The 14825-nt window shown below is 40.6% G+C and overlaps 1 protein-coding gene across 1 annotated transcript in view; it reads left to right on the forward strand.

Moving 5' to 3' along the window:
• Positions 1-2107: 2107 nt before the first annotated feature.
• Positions 2108-14825, forward strand: part of LOC309548209 (uncharacterized protein) — a gene marked incomplete at its 5' end in the record, with an annotated part of 35618 nt that continues 22900 nt past the window's right edge. The window contains 7 exons of the mRNA XM_082248163.1: positions 2108-2578; positions 2797-3005; positions 3093-3153; positions 3239-3334; positions 4007-4171; positions 4371-4496; positions 4635-4855. Of these exons, the coding sequence (XP_082104289.1) occupies positions 2108-2578; positions 2797-3005; positions 3093-3153; positions 3239-3334; positions 4007-4171; positions 4371-4496; positions 4635-4855 (1349 nt within the window). The remainder of the gene's footprint in view (positions 2579-2796; positions 3006-3092; positions 3154-3238; positions 3335-4006; positions 4172-4370; positions 4497-4634; positions 4856-14825) is intronic.

The raw sequence follows: 14825 nt of genomic DNA on the forward strand, positions 1-14825 counted from the left end.
GTTCCACAAATGCAGCCTCATTAATGCCCATCAAATACAGCCTCATAAGTGCCCATCAAATTTAGCCTTATTAGTGCCCATCAAATTTAGCCTTATTAGTGCCCATCAAATTTAGTCTTATTAGTGTCCATCAAACGCAGCCTTATCAATGCCCATAAAAGCAGCCTTATCAGTGCCCATCAAATGCAGCCTCCTCAGTGCCCATCAAATGCAGCCTCATCAGTGCACATCAAATGCAGCCTTATCAGTGCCCATCAAATGCAGACTCACCAGTACCCATCAAATGCAGCTTACCAGTGCCTGGATCACACAGAGCAGCAATCTCCCACTGTGTCATGGAGCTTGGTTTTGAATTACCCGGGCAGCCGCTGTAACAAAGTCCTGCCTCCTAGACCGGCTTCTATGATAATATTAAAAACAGGGATGACCAGCGCTATGGAGTATATAAAACAATCAATAGAGACTTAAAAAGGTGTAAAAGGTGTAAGCTGCAACCAACCAACCTCTGAATAACAGGGGTTTAAACATGGAATAAAAGGGAGAAAGGTTGATAAAGGCGCTACCTATGAATATATTTAACAAGGTGCTTAATATAGATGGTGCACCAAACAAATGGTGAAAACTGAAATTAATATAAAGTGCACAGGTGCTAGTTTACCCCAAAAATCTGGGGGTAAAACTTACAATTTCCCAATAACTGCTCTGTATCAAACAGTGTAACGTGAACAGAATGAGGTGCAATATGCAATTGCAAAGGGTGCATCCACCTGTATAACCACTAGGTGTCGCACTTCTCATACAACCTGTTGCTGCGTGATGTGATGGTGTAAAACAGGCTAGTTTATCCGGAGTCCCCTCTAATCTGGATGAGCAAATGTTCAAACAATCTGTGTGCTCAAAAAGAAAGGAAGCCCCATGGTGCAATATGCAGGGCAATCCGGCAACAAACAATAGTATCGACTCACGGTGTAGGCTGGTCGAGATCAGTGTGATAGCTGGGAAGCTTCCGCGTTTCATGGCTCAGACTCCGAGACCGGAAGTGACGTTTGACGTTAGACTCCACCCTACGCGTTTCATCATAGTCTTATCAGTGTCCATCAAACGCGGCCTTATCAATGCCCATAAATACAGCCTTATCAGTGCCCATCAAATGCAGCCTCCTTAGTTTCCATCAAATGTAGCCTCATCAGTGCACATCAAATGCAGCCTTATCAGTGCCCATCAAATGCAGCCTCACCAGTACCCATCAAATGCAGCTTACCAGTGCCTGGATCACAAAGAGCAGCAATCTCCCACTGAATCATGGAGCTTGGATTTGAATTGCCCGGGCAGCCGCTGTAACAAAGTCCTGCCTCCTAGACCGGCTTCTATGATACACTTCACACTGATTTAATTTCCTGACATTGGATCAGTGTGTCGTCTATCACTGCCACTTGAGCTTCGGTGCCCCCCTATGCCTCAGCTTGAGGCGCCTGGGCATGGTCCACCCTGTGCACCTGCCCAGGATCACCCTGTTTCCAGAAGCTTCTTTCAGAGGCAGAGGGAAGCAAGCAAACTCCCAGCCTGTGAAACCCTGAGCAGACCAGGCCAAAAACCAAATTTACCTAGCATCCTACACTAGGAGGGTGCTACATGTTGTTTATACAGACAGGTTAACCTACAAAATATACATTTTATAAGTTTAATACTTTTTTTAAGACAATATCAGAAATGCATGACACAAAAAAAAAAAAAAAATAGAAACCCTGAAAATAATATAGTAAGCTAACACTTGCCATGCCACATAGCAATGTTCCTGAGGACATTACTGTATGCGTTTTAAGTATCCCTTAAAACTTTGACCCAAAATAAAACTTTTTTTATTGGTAGTAGAGTAACTAAAAATAATTGTTTTTCATAGCTTGCACATTGTAAGGTGTGTAGCTGTTTTCTGAAAATGATATAGGCATAAAATGCCCTGCCATTAAATTAAGCTAATAAAAACACAATGACAGGGTATTATTTCATTGCGAAGTACTGTCAAACCCATTTGTCAAAATATAAAAGGAGACCGTGTCTATAACTCAGAACCTTCTTCTTTGTGCTGCATCCAGTACTTCATCTCACCATGTCTTGTTTACTCAACCACAGTAGCTCTAGCTACAGAAATTTTAGCTCTTCTTCATTGCCAAGAAATAGGCAAGGCGGTTGCTCTTCAAGAATTGCCAGTGTAGGGTCAAGAATGCAATCACAGTACAGCAGAAGTGCTTACAATCTTGGTTCTGGAAGATCTCCAAAGATTTCAGTTGCAAGTCATAGCACTGGAATGAGCGGATATGGATGTGGTGGGGCAGGTTATGGCGGCGGTTTTGGATCCGGTATGGGATCTGGATATGGCTTTGGTGGATCCAGCTCTGGTCGAGGTGGCTTTGGAGGAGCTGGGTGTGGTGGAGCACAGGGCATCACAAATGTCACTGTAAATGAAAGTCTCCTGGCACCCCTCAATTTGGAGATTGACCCAAGTATTCAGAAAGTCAGGAAAGAAGAGAAAGAACAAATCAAAACCCTGAACAACAAATTTGCCTCTTTCATTGACAAGGTATGGTATACTGAGTTTATGTTTATTTATGTGGCAGAATTTACCATGTACTTATGTGAGAAATATGGGCTCAGATCATTTGTATAATATAATAATAATAATACATATTTTTAGATATATAATTGTGTAATTTTTATAGTATGCTTTTCATAGCTACACTTCTAAGCCTTGCTGAAAAATGATCATATTCTTTTTTTTTATTTTTTTTTATTGCATAGGTTAGGTTCTTAGAACAGCAAAATAAGATGCTGGAGACAAAATGGGCTTTTCTACAAGACCAAAAGACTGTGAAAAGTAACATGGAACCACTTTTCAAATCCTTCATTAATAACCTTAGAAGGCAACTGGATTGTTTGGACAATGAAAGGTCACGTTTAGAAGCAGAGAAAACGAATATGGAGGATTTAGTAGAGGAATTTAAAAAGAAGTATGGTGATCTACTTTAAAAATCCTAATGGTGATGTAAGACACTGTAAAATAATTCACAATGGTTTGTGTTTACCTGTATTTCTAGATATGAGGATGAACTCAAAAAGCGTACGGCTGCAGAAAATGAATTTGTGGTTCTTAAAAAGGCATGTGATTTTCATTGTTTAGACACGTAACCCATGCAAATCAATGATTGTATTGCTGAACTGTGGTTACTAATATCTTTTACAGGATGTTGATACAGCTTTCATGAAAAAGACTGAACTTCAGGCTAAGGTTGACTCTCTCAATGATGAACTCAACTTCCTAAGGGCAGTGTATGATATGGTAAGTAACAACATTAGTACAGAATCTGAGAAAAGTTTTTAAAACGAGACACATTTACCATTCTCAGCATGAAAACCAAATTTTAAGGGGCCCAGACCTGTGGAACTGTGCCCAAAAAGGCAAGCGGAGGTTTGGCTAGTCACCATCATTGCCTGTTGACTCCCTGCAGCTGGTCTTTTCCCCATTACTAATTTAGCATTTCTTGTTCTGCACTGTACCACTGTGTGGAGAAAGCCATCCTGGCAGGGCTGTATGGCTTTGATTCTTCACATCAGAGTTCCCTTTTGATGACTGGTGGTCTGATGAATGATGGTGAAACGTTTAAGAACCAGGAAGAGAGAAGGAAGTAGCACAGATTCACAGAATAAAGCAGAAGAAGGGAGATGCAGGAACTTCAGATCATCATGCACTGTATTGCAGTTTTCTCTGATAATCTTAAACATTTTGACTAGTTGATAGTATACAGTACATATATTTAGAAATGCTCCATATGGTCTCAGACCCAAATGCAACATCAAAGACAGCTGCATATGGTTCATTGGCAAGTGATTGGGTATCATTCATCGGGGGTAGTAAAATTCATGTAAATTTTAAAAAATGTATTAACATATGAACATTTACCCTAGATATTTTACTAATTGACTCTCTTACTGACATTTCTTCCTTCAACAGGAAATTTGTCAACTGCAGTCTCAGATCTCAGACACCTCTGTCATTGTGTCCATGGATAACAGCCGTGACTTGGACATGGATTCTATCATCCATGAGATTAAAGCTCAGTACCAAGAGATTGCTAACAAAAGCAGAATTGAAGCAGAATCCTGGTACCAGTCTAAAGTAAGTATATCCTAGACAATTGCCATAAGTACTCTGACACAAGAAAAGCATGGAATAATTTTGTTAGACTGCAAAATTTATAAGATGCTTTCTCAACTCTAGTTTTACTTACACAGTGTACAGATAACTGACATGACCTATAATCCATAACATATTAAAACCAACAATTTGTTACCTTTTATCAAACTATTCTCAATAGTATGAAGAACTGAAGAATACAGCAGGAAAACATGGTGATGACCTGCGCAGCACAAAGAATGAAATTGCTGATCTCAACAGAGCTGTCCAGAGGCTCAAAGCAGAGATTGAAAATGTTAAAGCTCAGGTATTGGAAGATTTTCACATTATTCCATAATATAAATAATTATGTTGTGAGATACAGCATATATTGAATATCAATGCAAACAATGACAAATGCATTATATATGGTTACTGTATAGTTAATATTATTTGTTTCATCTAGAAAGCAAAACTAGAATCTGCCATAGCACAAGCTGAAGAACGTGGTGAGATGGCTCTTAAGGATGCAAGAAGTAAATTGGCTGATCTGGAAGATGCATTACAGAAGGCCAAGCAGGACATGGCTCGTCAGCTGAAGGAATATCAGGAACTGATGAACACCAAATTGGCTCTGGATCTTGAAATTGCAGCCTATAGGAAACTGCTGGAAGGAGAAGAGTGTCGGTGAGTGCATATCCCCCATATTTATATTTGGAAAATACACTATTTTACCAAAAGTAATGGGATGCCTGCCTTTACACACACATGAACTTTAATTGCATCTCAGCGTTAGTCCTTACTCAATATTGAGTTGGCCCACCCTTTGCAGCTATAACAGCTTTAACTCTTCTAGGAAGGCTGTCCACAAGCTTTATGAGTGTGTCTATGGGGAATGTTTGACCATTCTTCCAGAAGCACATTAGTGAGGTCAGACGCTGATGTTGGACGAGAAGGCCTGGCTCTCAGTCTCCGCTTTAATTCACCCCAAAGGTGTTCTATTGGGTTGAGGTCAGGACTCCTCCACCCCAAACTCGCTAATCCTTGGACCTTAGAGTCCTGACCTCAACCTGATAGAACAGAGAATTAGAGCGGAGATTGTGAGCCAGGCCTTCTCATCCAACATCAGTGCTTGACCTCACAAATGCACTTCTGGAAGAATGGTCAAACATTCCCATAGACATACTCCTGAACTTTGTGGACAACCTTCCCAGAAGAGTTGAAGCTGTTATAGCTGCAAAGGGTGGGCCAACTCAATATTGAACCCTACGGACTAAGACTGGGATGCCAATAAATTTCATGTGCGTGTAAAGGAAGGCATCTTAATACTTGTGGTAATATAGTGTATATAGACTGCCATTGCTTTTGAAAGACCTAATTTTCTGGCTGTTGTATTATGTCAGCAATTTTTGCATTTCCATGTCATGAAAAAATATTCAAACCAGGAGTGATGACTTTCCTCGTAGTTACTAGCAGTGTGCTGGTGAAATACCAGGCACAGATACAAGCCAGGCAACTAATCTTTTTAAAATAATAGGTAGTACTCCTGCAGTTTCCTCATTTTCCCTGCATACAGTGGCTTAAGGCGAAACTCTAGTCCACTCCCTTGGTGGTTCCACCATCTCCATCTGCTCCTGTGCAGGTGATTTTATTCACATTTGCAAAGACAGGGGAGGTCTAAGACTTCCCAGTTAGCAGTCTTTGCACATGCACAGGAAACCCTGCACATGTGAAGATGGCTGAGGAAATGAGCACATGCGCAGATGTGCCATAGGGCTCTCATAGGACACTAGCCCTGCAACACATCTGCGCACGTGCAGGGGATGGGCTGAATTTCTAGTATAGAGGAGAAAGTGAAAGTGCTGGTTTGCAGCACAAATAAAAACCTTAAAAACAACAAAAAAAAAAAAAAAAGCATGATTCAATTTGCTACAGCGGGGGAAAAGAATTCCTTCCTGGTCCCCGAGAGGCAATCAGATATTCCCTGGATGAACCTTACCTAACAAAAATATTAGTACCCATTTATATTATGTACACCTAGGAAAGAATCCAGGCCTTTTTTAAAGCAATCTAGTGAGCTAGCCAGAACCACCTCTGGAGGGAGTCTATTCCACATTTTCACAGCTCTTACGGTGAAGAAACCTTTCCGTATTTTGGAGACAAAATCTGTTTTCCTCTAGACGTAAAGAGTGCCCCCTTGTCCTCTGTGTTGACCTTAAAGTGAACAACTCAACACTAAGTTCACTATATGGACCCCTTATGTATTTAAACATGTTGATCATATCCCCCCTTAATCTCCTCTTCTCCAGAGAGAATAAATTCAGTTCCTCTAATCTTTTCTCATAGCTGAGCTCCTCCATGCCTCTTATCAGTTTGGTTGCCCTTCTCTGCACTTTCTCAAGTTCCCCGATATCCTTTTTAAGAACTGGTGCCCAAAACTGAACTGCAGATTCCAGATGAGGTCTTACTAATGATTTGTACAGGGGCAAAATTATATCTCTCTCTGGAGTTCATGCCTCTGTTAATACAAGAAAGGACTTTGGTTGCTTTGGAAACCGTATCTTGGCATTGCATGCTATTATTAAGCTTATGATCTACCAGAACACCCAGATCCAGATCTCCAGATACAGTAGGATAGGATAATTTAGCAGAGAAGCATGAATTCTCTTTCTTTCCCATACAACATATCTATTTACTAAAGGAGCTGGCATTTGTCTGTTACATTAGAAACTTTTCCCAATTTTAGGGCAGTGCACAAAGCATCATTTCAATCTCGGATTAACAAAATTCTAAATAGTACAAAGAAGACTTCATCTTTGCCAGACCTTAAATTGATCTTCTTCTTCAGTCCTTAAAAAGAGACTGCCACCTTTCCAATTCAGACCAAGTGACAGTTCCTGATCATTTCTATGTAAAACTGCCCCCCTTCCCCTCCCCAGTCAACTTACATGCATCTTTTCAGAGCTTCTCTGCCACTCCACCTTTATTGCAGCTGCCACTAAAATACCTAAGGTTGGCTGGTGTCAGAATAGAGCGATAGTTGACAATACCCCTGTCTCTCATTTTATCTAACCCATTCCCAGTGATTGCCCACTAGGCTCAAGAACTGCATCATGTAAGGAAGTCACATACACAGAAGCACTTTTTGATGTTTTGGTGCTTTCTAAAAAAATATTTTTTTGTGTTTAGAAACACAAAATCGTGCTAAGCTGGGATGACTGGCTATATTTTGGGAATTTAACCATAAAATAGGCCACCTGTGAATTACAAGTAAAAAGAAATGTTCTGTTAAAATAATTCATCAGGCTTTAGAACATTAGAGAGGAGGAAGACTTAAACTCCAAGGGGTATATTTATAAAGCCGAAAAGGTGACACTCCTAAAATATTCACTGCAGGTGAATACTTTTTTGCATGTGTTTTAGATTACAGGGCATGATTCGCCTCCTGTAAATGTTTGGTAATGTTCACAACCATTGCTTTATAAATATGCCCTTAAAAGTTGGATGCCAGCTTTGTATCAACAAAAATGTGTTATGGACAATAAATGCCTTATTTAAAGTATTAATTACATATACTGTATGAAATTCATTTTCCAGCTGTAGCACTAAAGTGTGCATGTTTTTTTTTCAGGTTTTCTGGAGAATGTGCAGGATCTGTTAAAATCTGTAAGTAGTTTAAATTGATTTCAGTTAATTTCACTGATGCCTGTTATCCGGGACAATGTCTTCATATAGTTAATCATATTTTAAAATCCTCTTCACACAGCTGTTGTTTCATCCACCATCGGAGGATCCTTTGGTTCCAATGCAGGTGGCTCCCACGGTGACAGTGGAAAGAGCTCTGGAGGAGGTTTTGGAACAGCAAGTGTCAGCGGAGGCATGAGCGGTAGCCGTTTCACTAGTTCAGGTGGTGTAAGCTCCAGCAACAGTAATGCTAATAGAGGATACAGCTCTGGTGGAGGATACACCGGAGGAACCAGCTCAAGCTCAGCTAATATTACAAGAACCACCTCTTCAAGCTCCTCAAGTTCAAGGAAGATCTAAGCTAATTCTTTAGACCTCTCTTCACATTACTGCTTTACCTATTCTGCTTAACCTATTCTGTCTTACAAAGAAGAGGGATTCGTGAAAAAAAAAAAATTAAACTCACCTAGGTGGATGCAGCATCAATTCAATGCTTCATCTTTCCCCTGCCAGCTCTAAGACTGAGAGCTGCAGATTGCTCAGATTGTGGTCTTTTGTCTGAAGAGAGCTGGTGTCATTGGCTTTCTGCTTTACTCCTCCAGTGCTCTCTGGAGGGATGGGCTAGGAAGAGAATGGGAGCAGCTGTCTGAGGCTCTCAGGGGCTGCCGGTCCAAGCATCTGGTTGGATCCCGATAATATGGTCAGGATCTTTTCAGAATTTGGACTGGCTCTGTGATGTCACAGGAGTGCAGAATGAACTGCACTCCTGTGATCCATAGGAGAAGTGCAATCAAAAAAGCTTTAGCTATACTTCTCTTTTAAGTGGTGGATGTTAGGTGGCCAGTTCTAGTTATCATCAAACTGCCCTAAAATATGTTAACTGTAAAGATTACCCTGAAACATACTCATTATTAGAATACTTACAAATTCACTTTCGCAGAAAAAATAATTTTTATTAAAAGCTACTTAACTCATTTGCTGTCACTACCAACAGGCACTTAAAACATTCATAACAAAGAAAACAAAACAAAAAAAAAAAAGGAAACAACACCACAGTTTGTTAATTCTCAGTTGGCTTTATCTTTTACATGAGAAATTTAGAACAACTCTCTTCAACAGGCATTGGTAATGAAACCCTAAAATATAAATTGCATTCTATTCTTTGCCAAATGTCCTTGTATTGCTTTTTCAATAAACTTCAGTTCATTAAAAAATATAATTGTCTCTTATTTTCCTTAAAGATACATAGCTATACAGTTTATAGGGTTGAAAAAAAAAATACACAGATCCTTCCAGGTAAACCTTACGTATGAGTTACATAATTACATAGTTGGTAAGGTTGCATGAAGGCACTAGTCCATCCAGGGGTTGTGTGTGTGTTCATGTTGAAAATCATTTCCCATATCCCTGTATACTGTGTTCACTAAGATGCACGTTCAAGAGTTTTTTTTAAAACTATCAATCCTTCATTCTGACACCACCGATTGTGGAAGGGAGTTCCACATCCTTACTGCCCTGACAGTAAAAAAACTCCCTTTGCAGCTTAAAGTGTTACTAAGCCCACAACAGTAAAATCAGTCTGTATATGAAGTAAAGCATGCTTGTTATACTCACTGGAACCTAAGGGGTTAATCTTAGGCATTGTGTAAAAAGGCTGTTTGATTCTGTCTTCATTGATCCTCCCCTTTTACTATCCCCAATCTAGCTCCTGATTGGGGGCATTGGAGGCACTCTGCACCTGCTCAGTTTGGTGTGTATTGCTAGAGAGTTTTTTTTTCTTGGGCAGGTGCATTTGATCGGCACAGGGCCAATTAGCACTGCCCAGACAGAGGGTCAGGGATCACGCAACCTCACAGGACAGTCAGAGTAGAATGAAAACTCCTCCTACAAGCTTTAACCAGACACTCATAGAAGTTATAGGACTGCTATATACTGCTGATGAGAAAAGTTATTTAACAGTTTATATTTACTAAAATAATTGCATTTCCATGTTCTCTGTGCTGTGGGAGACCAGATATAGAGAATGCAGGATCTGGGTTTAATAGCACTTTAAGGTTAAACAGCTCCTCCTCTAAATTTCATTGAGTGGCCCTGTGTCTTCTTACACTCCCTGAGACTAAATAGTTTTCTTCTAATGCTGGGATCACCATTGAGGTATTTGTAATTCTGTATATCACTATCATATCTCCTTTATTTCCTTATTCTCCAGGGAGAATATGTTTAATGCTTGTAGTTGTTCCTCATAACTGAGGTCCTCCAGTCCCCTTAATAATTTTGTTGCCCTCCTCTGGACTCTCTCCAGTTTCAGCACATCCTTCCTGAGGATTGGTGACCAGAACTGGATAGAATACTCAAGATGTGGCTGAACCAGAGTTTTATAAAATGGCAGGCTTATAGTTTTATCTCTGGAGAAAATTCCCTTTTTAATGCATGCTAATATTCTGCTTGCTTTGCTTGCTGCAGATTAACATTGCATGCTATTGCTCAGTCTGTCTTCTATTAGGACCCCCAGATCTTTCTCTATGCTGGATTCTCCAGAGGTTCTCCCCTTAGCGAGTAGCTTGCATTCATATTTTTAGCCCCCAAGTGCATTACTTCACATTTTTCAACATTAAACCTCATTTGCCATGTAATTGCCCACCCCTTTATTTTATTTGGGCCTTCTTGTAATGTTTTTATATCCTGTTGTGAAGTTATTGCCCTCCTTATTTTTGTGCTGTTAGAAAACACTGAGATTGAGCTATTTATAGCACTGTCTATATCATTTATGAAACAATTAAACAGAAATGTTCCCAAGATAGAGCCTGTGGGTACCCCACTTACCACTCCAGACCAGTCTGAGTACACATTATTTATTACCACCCATTAGACATGCCCCTGTAACCAGTTTTCTATCCATGAACAAACCCCATGGCTCATGCCTACAGACCTCAATTTTTAAATTAAGCGTTTTTGGGGGACTGTATCAAACGTTTTTCCAAACTACAGATATACCACATCCACAGGCCTTCCCTTATCTAGATGGCAGCTCACTTCCTCATAAAATAGTCCTCTCCAAAAGTCCTCTCCAATAGTTTACATATTATCAATGTTAGCCTGACTGGCCTGTAGTTTCCAGAAATACATCTTTGGCCTTTTTAAAATATTTTTACCATGCTGGCCCTTTGCCAATCAGCTGGTACCATTCCTGTCAGTATGCTGTCCATAAAAATCAGAAATAGCAGTCTGGCAATACAGTATTCTGAGTTTTTTGAGGACTCTCGGGTGTAAGCCATCCAGTGATTTATTTATGTTAAACTATTTTAGTCCCTTATGGGACACTGGCTTTTGTTAGCCACAAGAGTACATTCTGTGATGCGTTTCTAATGATACAGTCCTGATTACTATACCCCTCATTTTCCTGTGAAAAAAATGAGGAGAAGAATGCATTTAGTACAGTTGCCTTTTCCTTGTTATTTGTAACCTCATTCCCATCATCTTCCTTTATGGAGCCAATATATATTCTGACCTCACTTTTTTACTGTTAATATATTTAAACCATATCTTGGGATTATGTTTACTCTCCTCCATTATGTATCTCTCATCTTTTTATGCTGTCCTTTCCTTTGTGGTATTTTTATTCCCTAACAGTCCCCGTAGTCCTCTATATTCTGTTGCTTTTGACATTCTCATATAATATCAATTCCTCAGGGAGGGAATTTCAAATTTTCTTCTAAGCTCAAGTCGTGGCAATATGTCCTGTACAGGGACCTTAGAGTAAACAGTTTATTACAGTTACCGCCGAGTCACCTTTGATATATTTGTACATTTAAATCTTAAGCACCTCTTCTCCAGAGTAAAGAACTGCAGTCTATGTAAATAATCTTCATAGCTGAGGTCCTCTATCCGGCTTATTAATTTAGTTGCCACTGAACTCGTTCCAGTACAACAACATTTTTCCTGAAGACTAGTGACCAAAACTGAACAGCATAATTTGGTATCATCAAACACTGAAATTGAGTTATTGATTCCAACCCCTGTATCAACAATAAACACATTGAGCAGCATTGGCCCCAAGACAGAACCCTGGGGCACACCACTCACAACTTTAGACCATTCAAAGAATTTAATACTACTCTCTGAACTCGTTACCTATCCCTGTACATAAAATCTCACCAGTGCCAACAGACATTATTTTATTAGTTGGTCAGTAAGTTTGGCACTGTGTGTAGCAGAGTTAACACAGCAAAATAGGAAATATTTTTGCAGGACACAAATACACTGTTATAAAAGTATACTGTTAGATAACACCCCGCTTCAGTCTGTGGTATTGGGGGGCCACTGGTCTATCACACCAGTTATATAAAAAGTTGGCCACTAAGTTTGGCACTGTGTGTAGCAGAGTTAACGCAGCAAAAGAGGCAATATTTTTGCAGGACACAAATACACTTATAAAAGTATACTGTTAGATAACACCCCGCTTCAATCTGTAGTATTGGGGGGCCACTGGTCTATCACACCAGTTATACAAAAATTGGCCAGTAAGTTTGGCACTGTGTGTAGCAGAGTTAATGCAGCAAAAGAGGCAATATTTTTGCAGGACACAAATACACTGTTATAAAAGTATACTGTTAGATAACACCCCGCTTCAATCTGTTGTATTGGGGGGCCACTGGTCTATCACATCAGTTATACAAAAAATTGGCCAGTAAGTTTGGCACTGTGTGTAGCAGAGTTAACACAGCAAAAGAGGCAATATTTTTGCAGGACACAAATAACCTATTATAAAAGTATACTGTTAGATAACACCCCGCTTCAATCTGTGGTTTTGGGGGGCCACTGGTCTATCACACCAGTGCTACAAAAAATTGGCCAGTAACTGTTGTCACTGTGTGTAGCACAGTTAAAGCAGCAAAAGAGGCAACATTTTACACTGTTATAAATGTATTTTGTTAGATAACACCCCGCTTCAATCTGTCATTTAGGGAGGCCACTGGTCTATCACACCAGTTATAATACTTGTTTTTAAAGTGCTTTTGTCACTCTTTTTAGTTGTAGTATCACTGCAGAAACGCTCACCACACCAGTCACAATGTGCACAATACAAATCAACTATAAGCATACTGCACAATACAAATCAACTTTGCTTTCTATATTAGAAAGTATATTATAAGTTTATTACACCCCTATATAGTGCACATCATAGAATAGTACACCTATACCAAATACCAGTCCTCAAAAGGACTTTTGTGGACCTATAACAGAGGGATTCGTGTCACTGACAATCTGTCCCTGCTCCCCACAACAAACCTCTCTCTACACTGACAAAAGAGACAATATACATAGTATACTTATACCAAATACCAGTCCTTAAAAGGACTTTTGTGGACCTATAACAGAGCGATCTGTGTCACTGATAATCTGTCCCTGCTGCACACAGCAAACCTCTCCCTACACTGACATAAAGCAGAATGTAAAATGGCAGCCAGGTCAGGTATATTTATAAAGGCAAATGATGAGAGGAGAAAACAAGCGCTCTGAGAAAGTAAACTTACAGGGGTCTAATGAAATACTGACACTGATACAATTAATGTCCATAACAGTATAAAAGATGTTCAAGTCCATAATATGGGGTATGGAGTCCCAAAGAATCACTGTGCTATGAGGAATGATGCATGTAAACTGCAATAAGGGCTGGCTCAGAGACACAGGGAAGTCAATTCTGTGGATAGGAACAAATAGAAGAACACACAGAGCACCTCTAAGTGCAGTATTTTTAATGACAATGGAAGCACAGAATGTAGTAACACACATGAAAAGTTAGGTATCAAAGGCTTGTAATGGCTCCGGTGGTCCGTGGAAGGAGGTTATAAAGTCTAAGTGTCCCTGAAAGATGGATGTAGACATCCGATGAGATGGAACCGGTAGATGGGAGAGGCCGGCCGGGCGTCTTCCGGGTTCAGATGATGTGTGGGGACCAGGTTAGAAAGCAGCGTACGCCACGTGACGTCACCAGAGCAGAGGGTGACACTGTAATTACTTGTAAAGATGCAAAGCAGGAAGAAAGTTTCCCTGGGACTTTGAGTTGAGGTGATCACAGAGGGGCCGATGGATGTAGTAGTACAAATAGGTTTATTGAAAGTATAACAATCATAATATATGACCACATGTACATACATAAATAAAATATACTCGCAAGTACAGTAAACACATTGAATAGTTGAACTGGAGCATCATAAAACTCGATGCGTATCATGAGGAACATAGCTCACTTCTTCAGGAGTACATGCTCATCAACTGGTCTGAAAAGTACATAAAGTATCAATACCCGACCCGCCATTCCCGAGCACTGCGGTCTGTGAGGAGGAGCCGCCGCACTGTAGAAGAAGCCGCTACTTCCTCTATAGTTCCTGATACACAGTGCACTCCGCCTGTGACAGGAGCTGTACAGGAAGGAAGTGGCGGCTCTGCTCTCTCCTCCAGCCACCTGCTTCAAGTGCCGCTCCTGTCCCAACAGTGCCAGCAGTGCCACAAATGCCAGCAGTGCCAGCACTACCAGAAATGCCAGCAGTGCCAGCACTACCAGAAATGCCAGCAGTACCACAAATGCCAGCAGTGCCAGCAGTACCAGAAATGCCAGTAGTACCACAAATGCCAGCAGTGCCAGAAATGCCAGCAGTACCAGAAATGCCAGCAGTGCCAGAAATGCCAGCATTACCAGAAGTGCCAGCAGTACCAGAAATGACAGCAGTACCAGAAGTGCCAGCAGTACCAGAAATGCCAGCAGTACCAGAAATGCCAGAAATGCCAGCAGTACCAGAAATGCCAGCAGGCCAGCAGTGCCCACAGGCCAGCAGTACCAGGAGTGCCAGCGAGAAGTACCAACAGTACCAGCAAGCTGTGCCAGCAAGCAGTACCAGCAATACCAACAAGCAGTACCAACAGTACCAGCAAGCAGTACCAGTCAGCAGTTTCAGTCATCAGTACCAGTCAG

Source organism: Pelophylax lessonae (assembly GCF_965119305.1).
Source record: "Pelophylax lessonae genome assembly, chromosome: 2".
NCBI classification, from domain to species: domain Eukaryota; kingdom Metazoa; phylum Chordata; class Amphibia; order Anura; family Ranidae; genus Pelophylax; species Pelophylax lessonae.